This window comes from Rhinolophus ferrumequinum, chromosome 5 (genome assembly GCF_004115265.2).
Source record: "Rhinolophus ferrumequinum isolate MPI-CBG mRhiFer1 chromosome 5, mRhiFer1_v1.p, whole genome shotgun sequence".
Classification (NCBI taxonomy): Eukaryota; Metazoa; Chordata; class Mammalia; order Chiroptera; family Rhinolophidae; genus Rhinolophus; species Rhinolophus ferrumequinum.
This window is the reverse complement of record NC_046288.1, coordinates 84,331,155-84,347,865: the sequence shown is the minus strand read 5'-3', so window position 1 is coordinate 84,347,865 and position 16,711 is coordinate 84,331,155. Positions and strand designations below refer to the sequence as shown.

The 16,711-nt window shown below is 49.9% G+C and overlaps 1 protein-coding gene and 1 long non-coding RNA gene across 2 annotated transcripts; one reads left to right on the top strand and one right to left on the bottom strand.

Moving 5' to 3' along the window:
* Window positions 1-4,879: 4,879 nt before the first annotated feature.
* On the bottom strand, window positions 4,880-7,006 carry LOC117022496 (putative MORF4 family-associated protein 1-like protein UPP). The gene is made up of 2 exons (XM_033106598.1): window positions 6,323-7,006; window positions 4,880-5,908 (listed from the first exon to the last, which is right to left on the bottom strand). The coding sequence occupies exon 1, from the start codon at window positions 6,693-6,695 to the stop codon at window positions 6,336-6,338; it is 360 nt and encodes a 119-aa protein (XP_032962489.1). The 5' UTR covers window positions 6,696-7,006; the 3' UTR covers window positions 4,880-5,908; window positions 6,323-6,335.
* An 858-nt stretch (window positions 7,007-7,864) lies between these two features.
* On the top strand, window positions 7,865-10,482 carry LOC117022497 (uncharacterized). The gene is made up of 3 exons (XR_004423060.1): window positions 7,865-8,063; window positions 8,528-8,562; window positions 10,365-10,482. It is a non-coding gene; the product is annotated as an uncharacterized LOC117022497 (long non-coding RNA).
* Window positions 10,483-16,711: the final 6,229 nt, after the last annotated feature.

Below are 16,711 nucleotides of genomic sequence, written 5' to 3'. Positions count from 1 at the left end.
ACTGGCTGAGACAGAGGGGCTTCTTTAGACCAGGGTCTTCAAAGTGTGGTCCCCAGGCCAGCAGCATCTGCGTGCTCGGAATCAGAAACCCTAGGGCAGGGCCCCCGGCAGCAAGGAAGGCTGGGAGATGGAGTGGGACAAGCTTCCAGGTGATTGACACATGCTCCAGTGTAAGAACCACTTGTCTAGACAAAGGGAGGGCATTCGTACCCCGGGGACCAGCCTATGGAGAGGACTGGAGCTGGGAGAGAGCGGGCACATTTGCAGACTGGAGCAGGCGTGTGGCAGAAGCTGTAAGGACGCAGCTGAGTGGAAGGTGGGTGAGGCCGGGCAGGCAGTCAGGAGAGCTGGGTGAGGAATTTGGCATTTGCCTGGAGCTGGAGATCCGTGACCAGAGGTGTGGGTGGAGCCCCTTTGGTGATGGCAGTAAAATAGTAAAGGCGGGCCAAGGGCCTTGAGGGAGAAAGCCCATCCACTCAGAGAAGTCGCAGCTCGGAGTGGCCTCCTGCCATCTTTGCAGGCCTGGAGTGTCCCGTGCTGCAGCCTCCGGATGCAAGGGGCTTCACTTTCCCACCTTAATAAACCGTTGCTGAGTTTTCTTCTCATCAGGACTTCCAGGTGACAGTGTACTGGAAAACCCATGACAGTTTGGGGAGCTCAGAATAAAGTCCATGCTGGTTGAGGAAAAGGGGACTCAGGTCACATTTCTACATGTTCAAACTCAGGCCTGGCTGACTCCAAACTAAGGTGTTAATGTCCTTCAAATGTCCTGATGGGATCCTCCTACCACTAGCATGAATTCTGCCCTTGAAGCAGAAGCACAGGGGGTCCCAGGAGGTGCTGAATGGTGGCAGGAACCTGGGCACGGGGGCAAGGCTGCCTGGCCTTGGCCCCACTGACCTGCTCAGTGACCCCAGGGAGTCCCTACCCCTGCAGGACTACTTTTCTCATCTGTAAAACGAGGGGTTCAGATTAGACTTACCCGCAGGTCTCTGAAGCCCACATTCTCAGGCCAACATGCCTGTATTCCTTGGGGTGCATGATGAACTAGGACACCAGGATTTTAAAAGGATGTCTATTTAGACCGAGAAATTTTGAGCTAAAGCAGGAGCCGTGTGGTGTACTCCTATGGTCTCCACCTCCCAGGCAGCGCCCCAGCTCGCCTTGCCTGGCACGGGCCCATGTCCCCAGGGCGGTTCTGCCCACCCCTGGGCACCAGAGTGTTCCCAAGCTCTGGCCAGCTCCTGGCCCAGCTTAGCAAACATCTGGAGGAAAACCCTGATGCTAGGTGTTGGCCACGTGGGGAGCCAGATCTGGCCCCAACCCTCCATGCACGGTGCAGAAGGGAGCAGGGCGGGGGTGGAGGGGTGGGGGTGGGGGGAGAGAGGCCAGTATGCAGCCTGGGGGTGCCATGGGCACTTGCCCCCGCACCTTGGGAAACACCAGAGCCAGGGGCTGAAATTCTGTTCCCAGGAGAGCTGGATTGGAGAAGCTGCCTTGGACCTAAGGCCAAAATGGGTCTTATCCCTCCTCCTCCCAGAATTGAGTCTGGAGGTGCAGACTCTGCACCGGGACAGGCCTGCCAGCTGGAGAAGGGGGCCCGGCCACCGTCCCCCCTAATCTCAGATTCATCGACAGCCCCAGCTGTGTTCAGGGCAGTGCCGGAGGGGTGCGCCTGGAGGTTCTGCACTTCGTTACCCTGTGTGTGTTCCCCATGTGCCCCCACCGGACACTGTGAAGAACAGTGGAAGGAAGTGCTCAGCCACAGTTCATTCCCCTAAGTGCCCAGCATTTGCTCACACACTTGTCACTTGTCACCTCAGTTTCCAGAGGTATACAGACAGAAACTGCCAGGACCTAGACCCTGGCGCCCTTTCCAGGCTTCCAGGAATGACTGCAAAGGGGCCGAATGGTTTTTGAAGGCTGTTACCATTTTACCTTTAATCTTTATTCAAGTCTTTTATTATAAAATGTTTATAATTTTCTTCATTAGTTTTTTTAAATATAGGGAAGTATGAAGTGTGACCAAAAAGTACAATGAACGTTTAAATTTTAACAATGTTACGGTAAAAGACACACTGCCATTAATCCCCCTCAAAATACTCCCCCTCACTTCCAACACACTTATCCCATCTTTCTTGCCACTTTCTGAAGCAGTTCTGGAAGTCCTCTTCCGTGAGTGTCTTTAGTTGCGTTATTGTAGCTGCCTCGATGTCCTGAATCGATTCAAAACATTTACCTTTCATGGTCATTTTGACTTTGGGGAAGAGCCAGAAGTCGCATGGTGCCAGATCCAGGGAATAAGGAGGATGAGGACACTCTGTAATGTTTTTATTTGACAGAAATTGCCGTACCAGAAGCAATGTGTGACACGGAGCCTTTCTGTTGTGATCACAAAATACGGTGAGTGCTGCTGCCGAGGGCCATCCAATGGAAAGGCAGGGACCTTCAATATGGGAAGCAGCACATTGAACCTTAGTAACAGTAACAGTATGTGACAAGTTTCAACTTGTTCAGTGCAGTCAGTCAGGCGTGAGCTCCGGTTGAGAGGTGTGTTTTAAAGTGTGCCATAAAGCATCTTCCATCATGACAAGGCTCTGTGTCACACATCGCTTCTGGTACAGCAATTTCTGTCCAACAAAAATGTTACAGTGTGTCCTCATCCACCTTATTCACTGGATCTGGCACCGTGTGACTTCTGGCTCTTCAAAGTCAAAATGATTCAGGACATGGAGGCAGCCACGACAGCGCAACTAGATACTCACGAAAGAGGACTTCCAGAACTGCTTCAGAAAGTGGCAGGAATGATGGGATAACTGTGTACGAAGCGAGGGGGAGTATTTTGAGGGGGATTAATGCCAATGTGTCTTTCACTGTAATAAATTTTTTAAATGTAAACATTCACCGTATTGTCTGATCACACCTCGTATAACAACAAAAAATGGACCCTGGTAACATTGGACTCTGCTAACTTGTGTTGACATTAACAAATAAGCCTCATGGCTCACTTCACACCCTTGCCCTTCCATTTTCTACCACCATACGTTTCCCTAACGCAGAAAGACCTGCGTTGTTGACCTGCGCAGACCTTCCCAGGGGTCCCCATCACTGTTTCTCGTTTTCAGCAACCCACTCATAACCTCACTCCAAGTGTGGGACGTTCCTGGGCAGTACAGGCCTCGCTTGGGAGCGCGTTAGAAATACTGAGCGTCAGGTGCTGGACTCAGGACTGAGCCCTGCATGTCCGCAAGACCCCAGGGGTTCCCATGCACTTGGGAGTTTGAACAGCACCACTCCAGGGGCTCGGACAGCCAGAAGCCGCCCCCAGTGTGAGACTTCTTCAGCCAGTGGTGTATCATTTTAAAAATTAAAAATATTTTTCCTGTCAGACATTCAAATAAGTTGACTATTCAGAATGCACCAGTACCTCCCTGGGCATCAGGTACTCTAGAGGACTGTAGGTCCCATGGCACAAATACCCACAGTGGAGAATGGACACCTAAGTTCAAGTTTAAAGTCTTCTAAGTCCTAAGACCCCACAACCATTTGCCTCCTACCTGCCTCATCGCCTCCCTGTTCCCTCTAAACACCCACAAACCCTCTCCAACATGCCACATGGACTCCTGGGGCCATTCTGGACGTGTTCCGCGCCTGGGGTGCTGTTCGGGTTGCTGTGCTTATGCTTCCGGGCCCAGACCAGGAGCCACTGGGTCTGAAAAGCCTTCTCAGGCTCAGCGGGCTCCCTGCTCAGTGTTCCCACCACAGTATAAACCCAGGGTCTCCATACCTGTTTGTCTGCGACAGCCCTGGTATACTCCTGGTCGCAGACGAATTATCACTAGGGCCACCTTTCACTGTTGCAACTGCCCTGGTTTGACAAATGATATGGCTGCCCTCCACAGGTGCTCAGGCCATGAGCCTCAGGACGGGGCTGAATGCTTGCCCACCCCCGTGAGCAACAGGTCCAAAGCACACACCACACACTCACCGGTGCCCGCAACGGCCACGCTGCCCCGAGCCCCCAGCTCTCCACAGCTGCCCCCCTGCTCTCGTCCTTGTTCCAGCCCCAATTTTCAACACAGCAGCCAATGAGCCTCTTCATGTCGTCGGATCCCATCCCTCTTCTCCTGAAACCCTCACGTCACTGCCCATGTCATTCACAACTGAAGTGACCGCCCCTGCTGACCTCACCATGTCCCACTTGCTCCCTGCCACTGGGGTCTCCTGCTGCTCACTCTGTGCCCTGCTTGTCCCACCTGCCTGGGACACTTTCCCTGAGAGCCCTGTGTGTATTCCACACATCTGTCCTTGCTGAAATGTCACTACAATCAGAGATGTCACCTGACCATCCTATATGAAATAGCATTACCTTCCCCCTACACCCTAGCTTCCAACACTCCCTTGTTTTTTCTACAGAACTTACCGCTAGCTTTCTTTCTGCCTTACTATGGCCAGGCACTTTTCTAAGCGTCTTACAAATATCAGATTCAGTGTACAAGTACATTGGCTGCTCATCACCATCTGTGGGCACCAGTTTATGTGTTGGATCAAAGACCAGCACTGGGGACACCATGCCGTCATCGTTTACAAACCTGTGTCAAACGAGATTGTCTCTCCCGGAAATTCCTAGTGTTCAGCAGAGTGTGGAGTGGCACATGTTCACAGTGAGTGACTGAATTATCAACGTCAGCTTCCTGAAGGTGGGAGCCAGACCAGATTCTTTCATGAGGCCCCTTCCTGCTCTGCCTTCTCCCTCCTCTTGTTTACAAGTCCCTGCAGCTCAAAGCTCCCTTTGGGATACAGGCTTTTGAACACCTTCTTAAATCAGAATCATCTGACCTTCACTGGACAATGATGGACAATCAATGAGAAACTTTCATCTTGAAAGAAAATTTATTTATCTCACCTTTTCCGGGCCAACTCAATGGCTTTGGTCACTTGCACAAAGACTCTAAAAACTGGCTTTTAGCATTGTTTCCAGGCAGATGAACTTGATTACAACAAGTGAGAGCTCTGATCTCTGTGAAATCTGCTCTGATGAGCTAGGCTGGATATCACCTAAGCCTGGAAGTTGTCTCCTTTATCAGTCTGGGGCCCACTGTGGCCAGCTCCATGCTTTCCTCCTTAGCCCCTTCAGAGGCCATGTGCATTTGTGGCAGAGAAGCCCCTGAAATGCACAACTGTATTATATCAAAAAGTTTACCTCAAAGTCTGCAAATACATATAGTAACTAGAACTCATCATCTATCCTAGGTTACTCACCAGTCAGGTCACATGGTGTGCACCAGTTTACGTGCCACAGAAAAGTTACATTGCTGATAAAAAGAAACAAACCCCAAACCCCAAAACACATCTGTCCTCCTTTGATCTGACAGACTGCACAGTCCCAAAATTCATACACCACCACTCTCCATGCCCAACTGTCCTCTGGGCCTTCTCAATCGTATCCAAAACAGAGGTGTCCACACCCTTGATTGGGGTTTGGGTTCTTGCTTCAGCAGCTGCAGCCAAACAGTGTCTTCTCTCACTTCAAGTCTCTCGGGGGTCCCCAAATTCCAGGAAGCATAAAAAAATAGCAGAGCACAAGCGTATACTTGCAAACTTTAAAAACACAATAATCACAGTAACAAATATGACCACACAGCAGCTTACAATCTAGGTTCTATTTTTTTAAGTAAAAGCATTTCATTAAAAGCTGTCTTTACCAAACTGAATGCACCTAATAATCATAATCCACATGTGACAATATAATACTGAAATCATCTACCAGAACGGTACTGGAGATTTGGTGTTCACCATGGTGAAAACGCAGACAGAAAAACAGGGGACAGAAAAAGAAAGACTCCCTTGGTTCAGCCTCTCCAAGCAGTCAGTCCTCCTTACCGGCTGGAGTCCATCAGGGGATAACCTAGAATAAACACGGGGGAAATTCATCATCACAACGTAAATAAATACCCACCCAACCACCCGTGCAAAACGCCACCGCTTGCTGTAAGATCGTCTGAAACGCTCCAATTTCATCACAGCACAAGTCTCCACCCTGTCCTGTCCCACACTTCTGTAAGTCCCCTCCTTCTGCGCTACGGCCAAGGTTTTCACCCTAGCGACCGAGCTGGTCCACATTCTGCAAACGTTTTACCAGCAGCGTCTTTACGCTTCACAACACACCAAATTATTGTCCTCTAATTACCAACGTTAAGAAAACGGTATCTCAACGAAGAGCTCGGAGCCTCCCGATCCCACGCCCCCGGGAGACGCATTTCTCCGCTGGGCGTTACCAATCACCCTCCCGCAAGCCAGCTGCCCGCGGACCCAGTCGTACCCGCTCGTGTCCTTCAGCAACACTCGTAGCTGTCTATTTGCTGGTGGATTTCCACGATCCGCTTCCCCATCAGTGCGGCCTCCACTGCCTTTTTCTCCACCTTCTCGCACAGCTTCATCACCCTCTCCTCCGCCTCGGCGCCCGGACTGCGGGCGGGATCCAAGGCGCTCTCTTCCGACGCCTCCACCTCGCTCTTGATGGCATCCAGCAGGCTCTCAATCTCCAGCAGCTTCCTGCGGGCCCTCAGGTGCGCGCGCACGTGCTCGCGCTCGAGGGCGGTGACGTCCCGGCGGACGGCGTCGAGCACGGGGCTCAGGAACCTCTCCCAGTCCTGCTCGGCCTCCCGCTCCTCGTCCGCGTCCACGGGCCGCATGGCGCCGCCCTTCACCCCCTGCGGCCCGGTCACCGCGCCCGAGAGGCCGGCAGGCCCCCAGCGAGCGCCCCGCGCAGGGCTGGGCTCGGCGGATGCGCCACCGTGACGAGCAACAGGTCCTTCAACTTTCGCCGCAGAGACGGCGTCCAAAATGGATTCCCAGCCGTCTGCCAGAGCGCTGTGTACTTGCGGCCCTTTTACGACACGCCGGAGCTCCTTTACGGTCACGCGGCTTGTGGGAACTCGCACACACCCCGCTCTCACGCGCACACGCGTGTCCCCGGTCCGGGCCGCGGTCTCCAACCCCTCTGCGGGCCGGGGTCCTCACACTTCGTGCATTTCAGAGTCGGCTTCTCTGCGCTAGTGCAGTCAGATAGCGTATGATCAGTATAGCGCACACTGTGTGTGCTGTAAGTGCTTAACGTCCTACGTCACAAACAAGCACATTCAGCTGGTGCTCTTAGAATCTTCTAATGCACCGAGCAACTAGCTGGCTGACTCAGTGTCAGCATTTCAGTCTAGGTCAATGCCATCCTCTTGGCCTCGGGCAGGTGCTTTCCCTGAACACTAGTTGAGAACATTGGAGAACCGGGGTATCCCACGGCTGAGGCTAATTACTGGCGCTGTTCTTAGCGTCCTGCCCAACCTCCTCCACTACTTTTGTATAAAGAGTAAGTTTTAGTCTACTTTGGGCTCTGGTTATGTCTGCCTCTTACTTTGTCAGGCTAGAGTGGGTCTGATTAAGCAGTTTCCTGACCCCCACTTGGCACCCAGCATGTCCCTGGGGAATAATATTGAAGGAATTCATTTTTCACTGTACTGTATGAGGTCTGACAATTAAAACCCGTGACCTTGTTGCAGCGATGTTGCTCACCTTTTTTGCTATCAGAGGGATTATTCATTATGAATTTGTACCAACTGGACAAACAGTTAACCAAGTTTACTATTTGGAAATGCTGAAAAGGCTGCGTGAAAATGTTCCACAACCAGAACTTGTCGCCAACAGTTCATGGCTCTTGCATCACGACAATGCACCAGCTCACACAGCACTGTCTGTGAGGGAATTTTTAGCCAGGAAACAAATAACTGTATTGGAACACCCTCCCTACTCACCTGATCTGGCCCCCAATGACTTCTCTCTTTACTCGAAGATAAAGGAAATATTGAAAGGAAGACATTTTGATAACATTTAGGACTCCGAGGGTAATACGATGACAGCTCTGATGGCCATTCCAGAAAATGTTCCAAAATTGCTTTGAACGGTGGACTAGGCGCCAGCGTGGGTGCGGTGGACTAGGCGCCAGCGTGGGTGCGTAGCTTCCCTAGGGGAGTACTTCAAAGGTCACTGTAGTGATATTCATCAATGAGGTATGTAGCATGTTTTCTAGGACGAGTTTGCGAACTTCATTGTCATATCTCGTAAGCATCTCTGTAAGATAACAGGCCCTGGGGCCAGGTTCTTAGTTATCCATTTCCCTACAGCCCTCACTGGTTTGGAACACGGCAAGAGCGCAATAAATGTTGCTTTAACATTATTTCTCAACATACCAGGGGTGCCAAAAAAAATGTACACATTTTAAGAGATGCTATCTATGTATTACTTTTCGAAGTTGAATTACAGTAGCTATGTGTAGTATGACATAGTATGACATATGTATGTATGACGTTTGCTTAAAAGATGGCGTTAATCGAACAAATGCTACCGTCATTCATTGTATTACAATTTTGATACAGTTTTTTTCTTTCTTATAATGTGTATATATTTTTTTGGCACCCTCTATAGTATATATAGTACATACTATATATAATTTTATTGTTTTATTTTTTTGCAGCTACTACTGTATACTGTCATTGTGGGATAGATGAGGTAAGTTTCTAGGCTTGTTCACTGTGTACTTCTAGCAGGAAATATTGGGAAGAAACTCCTTGTTGGTTGGCCAGGGGTCACTCTCAGATTCTACAGGCCACTCTCTGATCCTTGCACACCGTCCCCTCCATCTTCAAAGCAAGCCGCAGCATGTGAAATCATTCCCATCCTTTGAATCTCTCTGACAAATCCTTTTTGCTCCTAGCCTCAAATAACTCCACCTTTAAGGGGCTCACAGGATGAGATTAGGTGTGCCGGAATAATCTCCCTTTTGGAATCTAAAGCAACATAATCACAGGTGTAATACCAGAGAGCAAAAATCATAAGGGGGCCATCTTAACATTCTGCCTAGCACAGGCTCCCAGGAATCCTAAGGGCATGATCTCACGGCAGCCAGATATGACTAAAGTAGCAGTGATGCAGTCTAGAAAGCTGAACATCTGAAAAAGAATTGTCTTGCTTTTGGTACATGAGTGGAGTGCAATAAAATACATAGGAAACCCACAACATTTCTGAGGCAGGCATGTTAGCAAAAATGCTGCCAGCCTGGAAGAAAAGAGACTGCGACTGTTCAAAATGTAAAAAGACTTCCAGATTCCCAGTTTTCTACCAGCAGAAAGTAGGCTCAGTAGGCAAAACTGGCTAATTTTTAATGCTGTCTTCAGAGGTGGTCAAAGACCGAGATGGAAAAGGAAGAACACGGTGGAGAGCACAGATGCTGTTGGAAAGAACAGTGGACAAGGGCAGGGGTTGGCAAACTACAGCCTCTGAACTAAGAATGGTTTTCCCATTGTTACAGGGCTGTAAAAACAAAACAGGAATATGTCACAGAGACTGTATTTGGCCCACAAAGCCTTAAAAATTTTATTATCTGGCCCTTTATAGAAAAAATTTGCCAACCTCTGCCCTAGTGAACCACTTCTAGGCTGCAGAACCAAAGCCTAATCAAGCATTTTTCCTTCTCGTTAAAGAAGAGAAACATGGCAATATTTGCCCCACGGAATGTCAAAGGTGCTATAATTCAGTGACTGCTGTGGTGTTCATTCTTCCCTTACCAATGGGCATTATCTTGTCCCAGTCTCACCATTGTATACTGGGTCTGGGTGGGTGTTAAAGACTGCATGTTGTATCCCCCAAAATTCATATGTTGAAACCCCAATTAAGTGGTGTTTGGAGCTGGTGGCTTTGGGAGGCAATTAGGTCATGAGGGTGGAGCCCCCATGAAGGGATTAGCGCCTTTGTAAGAAGAGACACCAGAGAGCTAGCGTTTCTCTCTCTCTCTCTCTCTCTCTCTCTCTCTCTCTCTCTCTCTCCCTCCCTCTCCCTCTCCCTCTCCCTCTCCTTCTCCCTCTCCCTCTCCCTCCCTCTTTCCCCCCCTCTCCACCATGTGACGACACAGTGAGAAGGCAGCTGTCTGCAAGCCAGGAAGCGGGCTTGCACCAGACACTGAATCTGTGATATCTTCATGGTGGACTTCCCAGCCTCCAGAACCGTGAGAAATGAATGTTTGCCGTTCTAAGCCACCCACTCTATGGTATTTGTTGTGGTGCCTAAACTAAGATAGTGGGCAGTAACTTGTCTTTTTAAAAGTTCATAGGCTTCTGGACCACAAAAAGCCATACATAAGTCTGATGCAGATCGCAAGATCCTGGACCTCTAGCCCAGGGCCATGACTGGAAGAAATTTGGGGGGCTATTTGGATGGGGATGAGGAGAGGAAATTTTAACATGCAGCACTGGGGGCACTGGGGACAGACTCTGGGAGATTGTATCAGTGATCCCAATTCTCCACCCTTCCTGCAGCCGTGCCCTTTGCCTGTGTCTCACTTTGGCCAAGGAGGTGTTAGCAGATGTGATACAAGCACACGCTTGGAGCATGGTCACACAGCTGGGCCCCCTGAACTCCTGTGTCTCTGCCTTCGCTATGGTTGTCTCACTGGTCTAAGGAGGGAGGTGAGAGAAACATGAAACCAAGCTGTCCAGGTAGGCCCGGCGCAGACCAGCTGGCCTGCAGACTCATCGCTGAGCCAGTCTAGGCCATCCAACTCCCAGCCAGACTACGGACACCTGAGCAGTGTTTGGAGTTGCCCCTGGGACTTAGGGTGGCTTATGCTGCGAAAGCTAACTGATACACTTACTGTGAAGCCTTTCCAGGTGAGATGATAGTCCCAAATAAATGAAAATGCCAGTCTCCCTTCTTATTTGGTCAGTCTGTGGTGGGGGAATCTCAACCAGATGCCCAAATGTTCTGGGTTTTCTTCTTTAGAAATCTTCCTGGGGTATCTTCTTCAGGAAATGGTATTCACCCTTTTTGGCCTCCAAAGCTTCTTCTCTATCCCATTTTCACTCCCTTTTGCACCCTGAAGCCAAATTTCTTCTGTATCCTACTTGTCTGGATGTTGCAGCACCAGACTCACTAATTTTAGAAAACAAATCAGCCCTCACTCCAACCACTTTTAATATCATCACCCCATGCAGAAATGATGTTCCCAGAAGCTTGTACGTTTATAACGAAGATCATATTGCTCTTGCCAGCTGTAGGTCACATCAGACTCTCAGGAACCAGGGACGGACGCAGGTGACAGGAGAGGAAGGAAAAAGTCTCGATTCCAGCTTTCCCCAAAGCCATTCCGTTCCTGCTAATCATCTGTGGTGCACAATCTGTGAACTTACAGCCCACTTGGGAGAAATCGTCCATCGAGTGATTAATTATGGTACAGGGAGTGTGTTTCACATAAACAGTGTAAAGACTTAAAGGGGAATTTATTTCTATCAGAGTTAATGTAGGAAATTTGGGGAAGTGTCAGACAGTCAGCGTTTAACACTTTTCATCCATAATTGATCAAACCACAGACACGTGAGTGGAGAAAGCTTCTAGGCAACCCCAGTCACAATCTGACTATTACTTCCTGAGAGACCCTGAGCCTGAATGGCCCAGCTATGTTGCCCCCAAATTCCTGACAAAGTGCAAGAAATAAGTGCTTATTGTTTTAAGCTATTAAGTTTTTGAGTGATTTTTTTTTTCCCATAGCAATAGGTGACTGGAAGAGATATTGGTATCTGAAAATGAGGTGCTGCTGAAACAATCTGAACCGGGGGAGTGACATGGGGAGGGGCAATGAGCGGGCAGAGGCTGGGGAGATGTTAAAGAGACAGAAAAAAGCCTGAGGGCCCTTGACAAGGCTTTCGGGGAAGGCTTAAAGAGAAATGAGGAGTCTGGAAGAAGGGGATCTTTGTCATGTAGCAGCACAGAATTTGATAACACTGCTGCCGGCAGAAAAATGGGAAAAAGGACGTACGTGGTGAACTGGCTGACTGAGCTAAGGAAGTCTGAAGGTGGTGTGGAAGGTGTTGCCTGGCTTCTGCTAGTTTGTAGTAAAATGCAAGAGGAGAGAGAAGCTAAAGAAACAACTGTTAAATATGAAAGAGGCAGAGCTGGGTTTGCCAATAAAATTGTCATTGTCAGCCTCTCTGGATGGCAAACGACCCGGGAACCTGAAGAGGGCCTGTGGGCAGAGATCAGAGCCAGGTGATTGTCAGGAAAATGTGGTTTAAAGATGCGGTCAAAGGCATGACTCTAAATCCTTTGTTAAAACCTCAGGAGGATTTACAGTGTTGCCTCATCGAGCCCTTCAAATACAGAAAAGGTCTAAGGATCTTCTCTTTTGAACAACAGGGTTTCTAAGAATCTTAAGGGCATCGTCCCTGCAGATAGCACTGGAGACTGAGGTAGAGAAGGGCTTATTTCAGTGAATTTTGTGGGGGTGGCTTTTGTGGGTATATCGATTCATCAATTATGCATAAATTAGTAAGATTTACAAGGTTTTAAAAGGCGTTTCATCAGTTTGAGCTAACGGAGAGAGACAACACAAAGTATGAAGGGAATTTTGGAAACCCAAATTTCTATAGGCAAGAAGTGGGCTGAAGAATGGTCAGTTGCAGTCTCTGGCTATAGTTAATGAAAAAGGACAGGTAACTGAGAGGTTAGAACTGAGAGGGCAGAGCCAGATGCAGAGAGATGAATCTATGTCTGAGTTCTAACGGAGGAACTGGAAACATGGCCCACTGCGTTTCAGAATTGCTAGGGACCAGACTGCTACATGCTTCCTGTTTTCCCCTCCAAACACATCCATTACTCCTCTAGTGATAACTCCACATTCCCCCTCCCCCCAGTCCCTGGCAACCACTAGTCTGTCTTTGGTCTCTGCATTTTCCTATTCTGGATGTATCATATGTGTTAGTCTGCGAGGGCTGCCATGGTGGAAGACTACAGGATGGATGGTATAAACAACAGAAATTAATTTTCTCACCGTTCTGGAGGCTGGACGTCCAAGGTCATGGTATCGGCAGGTTCGGTCTCTCCTGCGCCTTTCTTCTTGGCTTGTAGATGGCTGCCTGTCACTGTGTCCTCGCGGGCTTTTCTCCCCAAATTCAAATGTTGAAATCTTAACTCCCAATGTGATGGTGTTAGGCGGTGGTGCCTCTGGAGGTGCTTAGGTCATGAGGGTGGAGCCCCCACGAATGGGGTTCATAAAAGAGACCCCACAGAGCTCCCTACTCCTTGCGCCATGTGAGGACTCAGCAAGAAGGCACTGGCTGTGAACTAGGAAGAGGGCTCGCACCAGAACTCGCCCCTGCTGGCGCCTTCATCGTGGACTTCCAGTCAGTTTAGTTTCTAGAAACCTCACTAAACCCATGCCATTTCGAGCCCAAATGACCGGTAGTGGGGGCCTCTTAGGTGTCCTTCATAGAAGCTACTACAGAAACATCGTTGGGTGACAACCTCCAGCTGCCACGTAAGGGCTCTACCACAGTGGTCATGCCGAGGTTATGCGCCCTCCGCTGCCAGAGAGGCCAAGTTCAGGACTAGACCTGCCATGCCTGTCGCCGCTTTCCTCCCATGGACAACCAAGTAAAATCAGCCCAGGGCGCTATCATGACAAGTGCCCGGAAGGCTCCCCACCCTTCAAACCCTTTCCTGGGCCTGAGGAACTGGTCAAGCAGTGCCAGCCGTGCCTGGCTTCCTGCCCTCCACCCCCACCTTGCCCCTTGCCGGACTGTCCCCAGAGAATTGTGCCACTCTGTCCTCAGGCCTGGGAAGTGAAAGCCTCTCGTTTCTCCACGTCGGGGGTGCCATTGCCACCCGCCACCCCACACTTTGCCTCCCTCTTGTCTGAAGCGGCTCTCCTTTGGAGCACTTGCTGCTCATCCAGCTGTCCTCCCCCACTCCCTGTGGACCTCCAACCCTCCCCCCTCACTTATCCTACACTTTGCAGCTGGCTCCTGGCCTTCCTTTCCACCCCGTGTCCTGCCATCACCCTGGGCGTGTTCCACACTTGCGTGGCCACTGTCCCACACCTGGGTCCCTAGACCCCCGCTTCCTCACGTCAAATGAGCTCTTCCCCATCCTTTGGCCACTAGTTCCCAAGGGTGCCTTGGGGCTCGTTTTCACCGCAGACCTGCTTACTACCTGCTCAGCCCTCCTCTTTCCTTACCACACGCCATCCTTCCAGGTGACACTTGCACTATAGTCGCTAGCACTTTTAACAACCTCACGGACCCCTCAATTCACTTCAACAGCTCCTTTCTCCTGTTGCTATCCTGCTCTTCATTTCTCCATGTACCGATTTAGGGTACGTGGTCCATTGCCGCAATAGCGCCCTTATCAAAACCCTAACCTCTTACTCCCCCCACCCCACCCTGTCAAAAACGCAGTCCCTGGTCAGTTGAGTGCTGCTAGAGACCACCACCAGTGAGGCTGCAGGAAAGCCCAGTGCTTGGGAGGGTAGTCTCGACTGTTATAGGTGGTCAAGAAACATTCTTGGGCTGGCCCCATGGCGCAGGCGGTTGGAGCTCCTTGCTCCTAACGCCTAAGATGCCGGTTTGATTCCCACATGGGCCAGTGGGCTCTCAACTACAAGGCTGCTGGTTCGGTTCCTCCCTCGACTCCAGCAAGGGACGGTGGGCTCCGCCCCCTGCAACTAAGATTGAAAGGACAACAACTTGACCTGGAAAAAAGTCCTGGAAGTACACACTGTTCCCCAATGAAGTCCTGTTCCCCTTCCCCAATAAAATCTTAAAAAAAAAAAAAAAGTTTTTTGAAAACGCAAAGAATAATATGAATGAGTTTGTGAGTAACAGAATGAAGGATTTTTGTGAATCATGGAATGGAGAGTTTGAAGAGAAAAGGAATGGGGACATAAACCAGGAGAAAGGAACCGCAGGAATGTAGGGGGATCAGAAGAGGGGAAGATGAAATTGACCAAGGAAAGGTCTTATTTTGGGCAGCAGCTGCAGCAAGCCCGGGATAGATTTTGATTTAACTGGCCACAGTGTTAAGATAACAAATCCCCACTTATCTTTGAAGATGGTGGACACTCAAGCCCGCCATGTCGCTATGTATATCTGCTGTCTGGATAACACAGCTAAGGTTTTTCTTCTTGTGCTCTGTGTTCATCACAGCTTGGCAGGGAACTATGCTCATCAGAGGAACACAGGCTAGTATCAACCATATCAAACGTTACTGGTCCCTGTGCCAGAGGGAGGAGCGAGCTCTGGAGGGTCTCACGTGGGTCTCAAGCTTCTGGCTTGGATGAAACTCTTTCCTAATGCGTGGGCCAGAATTAGTCACATAGACCACCACCACCACCACCACCACCAGAGGGCTGGGGAGTGCAATCCTCTGTGCCTGGAAGGTGAACTGGAATTTATTTGAACAGCACTCATGGCTCCTACAGCAGTTTATCCCAGGTAAGCCTTGGTTCTAGAAGTCATACAGAAGTCTAGGGCTGGAAAGAACCTGAGAGAAGGTAGTGTCTGCTAAAGACCCCACAGAGAGCAGGTAGCTGGGAGCCAGAACTCGTTTCCTGGCCCCTCTCTTCCACAGCAGCCTTGATTCTGAGGTTTTATCTTTGGGAAGGTTAGGAATTCTTTGGACTGTCCTCCCTTCACCTGGAGTCAGACTTTTGTTAATAACTGCCCTTCCTCCCCAAGTGTTCATTGTGTCGTGGGCTATGGCCACGCCTCCAATGTCAAGAATTAAATTTGGGTGGCCGGCCCGGTGGCTCAGGCAGTTGGAGCTCTGTGCCCCTAACTCCGAAGGCTGCTGGTTCGATTCCCACATGGGCCAGTGGGCTCTCAACCACAAGGTTGCCAGTTCAATTCCTCAAGTCCCGCAAGGGATGGTGGGCTGCGCCCCCTGCAACTAAGATTGAACATGGCACCTTGAGCTGAGCTGACGCTGAGCTCCCAGATGGCTGTTGGTTGGAGCGCGTCCTCTCAACCATAAGGTTGCCGGTTCGACTCCCACAAGGGATGGTAGGCTGTGCCCCCTGCAACTAGCAACGGCAACTGGACCTGGAGCTGAGCTGCGCCCTCCACAACTAAGACTGAAAGGACAACAACTTGAAGCTGAGCTGCGCCCTCCACAACTAAGATTGAAAGGACAACTTGACTTGGAAAAAAAGTCCTGGAAGTACACACTGTTCCCCAATAAAGTCCTGTTCCCCTTGCCCAATAAAATCTTAAAAAAAAAAAGTGTTTTCTTCACAGGGGTCACCTCAGCTGAAGAAACAACCAGATGCAGAAGCCTCTGTGGTCCTACTTTGTGGTCTCCCCAGGCTGAGTCTGACCGTGGGGACCAGCAGATTTTGAACAGTCGGCGTACTTTGCCTCCATTTCTCATCAGAGCTTGTTACATAATCCTCCACGTTCCCACAGCTCCCATGCTGCTTTCTCTAATAGCACTGATATAAAAGGACACTTGTCACACCTGCAATACCTGAGCAAAGGTAGGTCCCAGCTGAAGGTAACCTCTGAGTGTCAGGAACCCCAACAGGCCTTTCTGCACAGCCGTCCGTGACCTGAACTCTGAAGGAAAAGAGACAGAGCTTGGGGCTCACGAGGGACATTATAAATTTGTCATAAAAAGTTCTGGAAACCCGAGCCATACTCAGTTTAACCTCTCAGAATGGTTCCTGATCAGAGTCTGCTTAGAAAATGCAGGACTCAATTGTGCCTCCAATTATTGTCAAGCCAGGACGGGCGTGAGCTGGGGAAATTGGAAACTGTTGGCTGCTTTGCAATTGTGACTGAAATCACAAGGAAAAGGAACTGAGTTACTGAAAATAATTTAGACAACAGTTCTCAAG

Coding starts and splice junctions, on each gene's coding strand:
- LOC117022496 (XM_033106598.1), bottom strand. CDS start 6,695: ATGCGGCCCGTGGACGCGGACGAGGAGCGGGAGGCCGAGCAGGACTGG.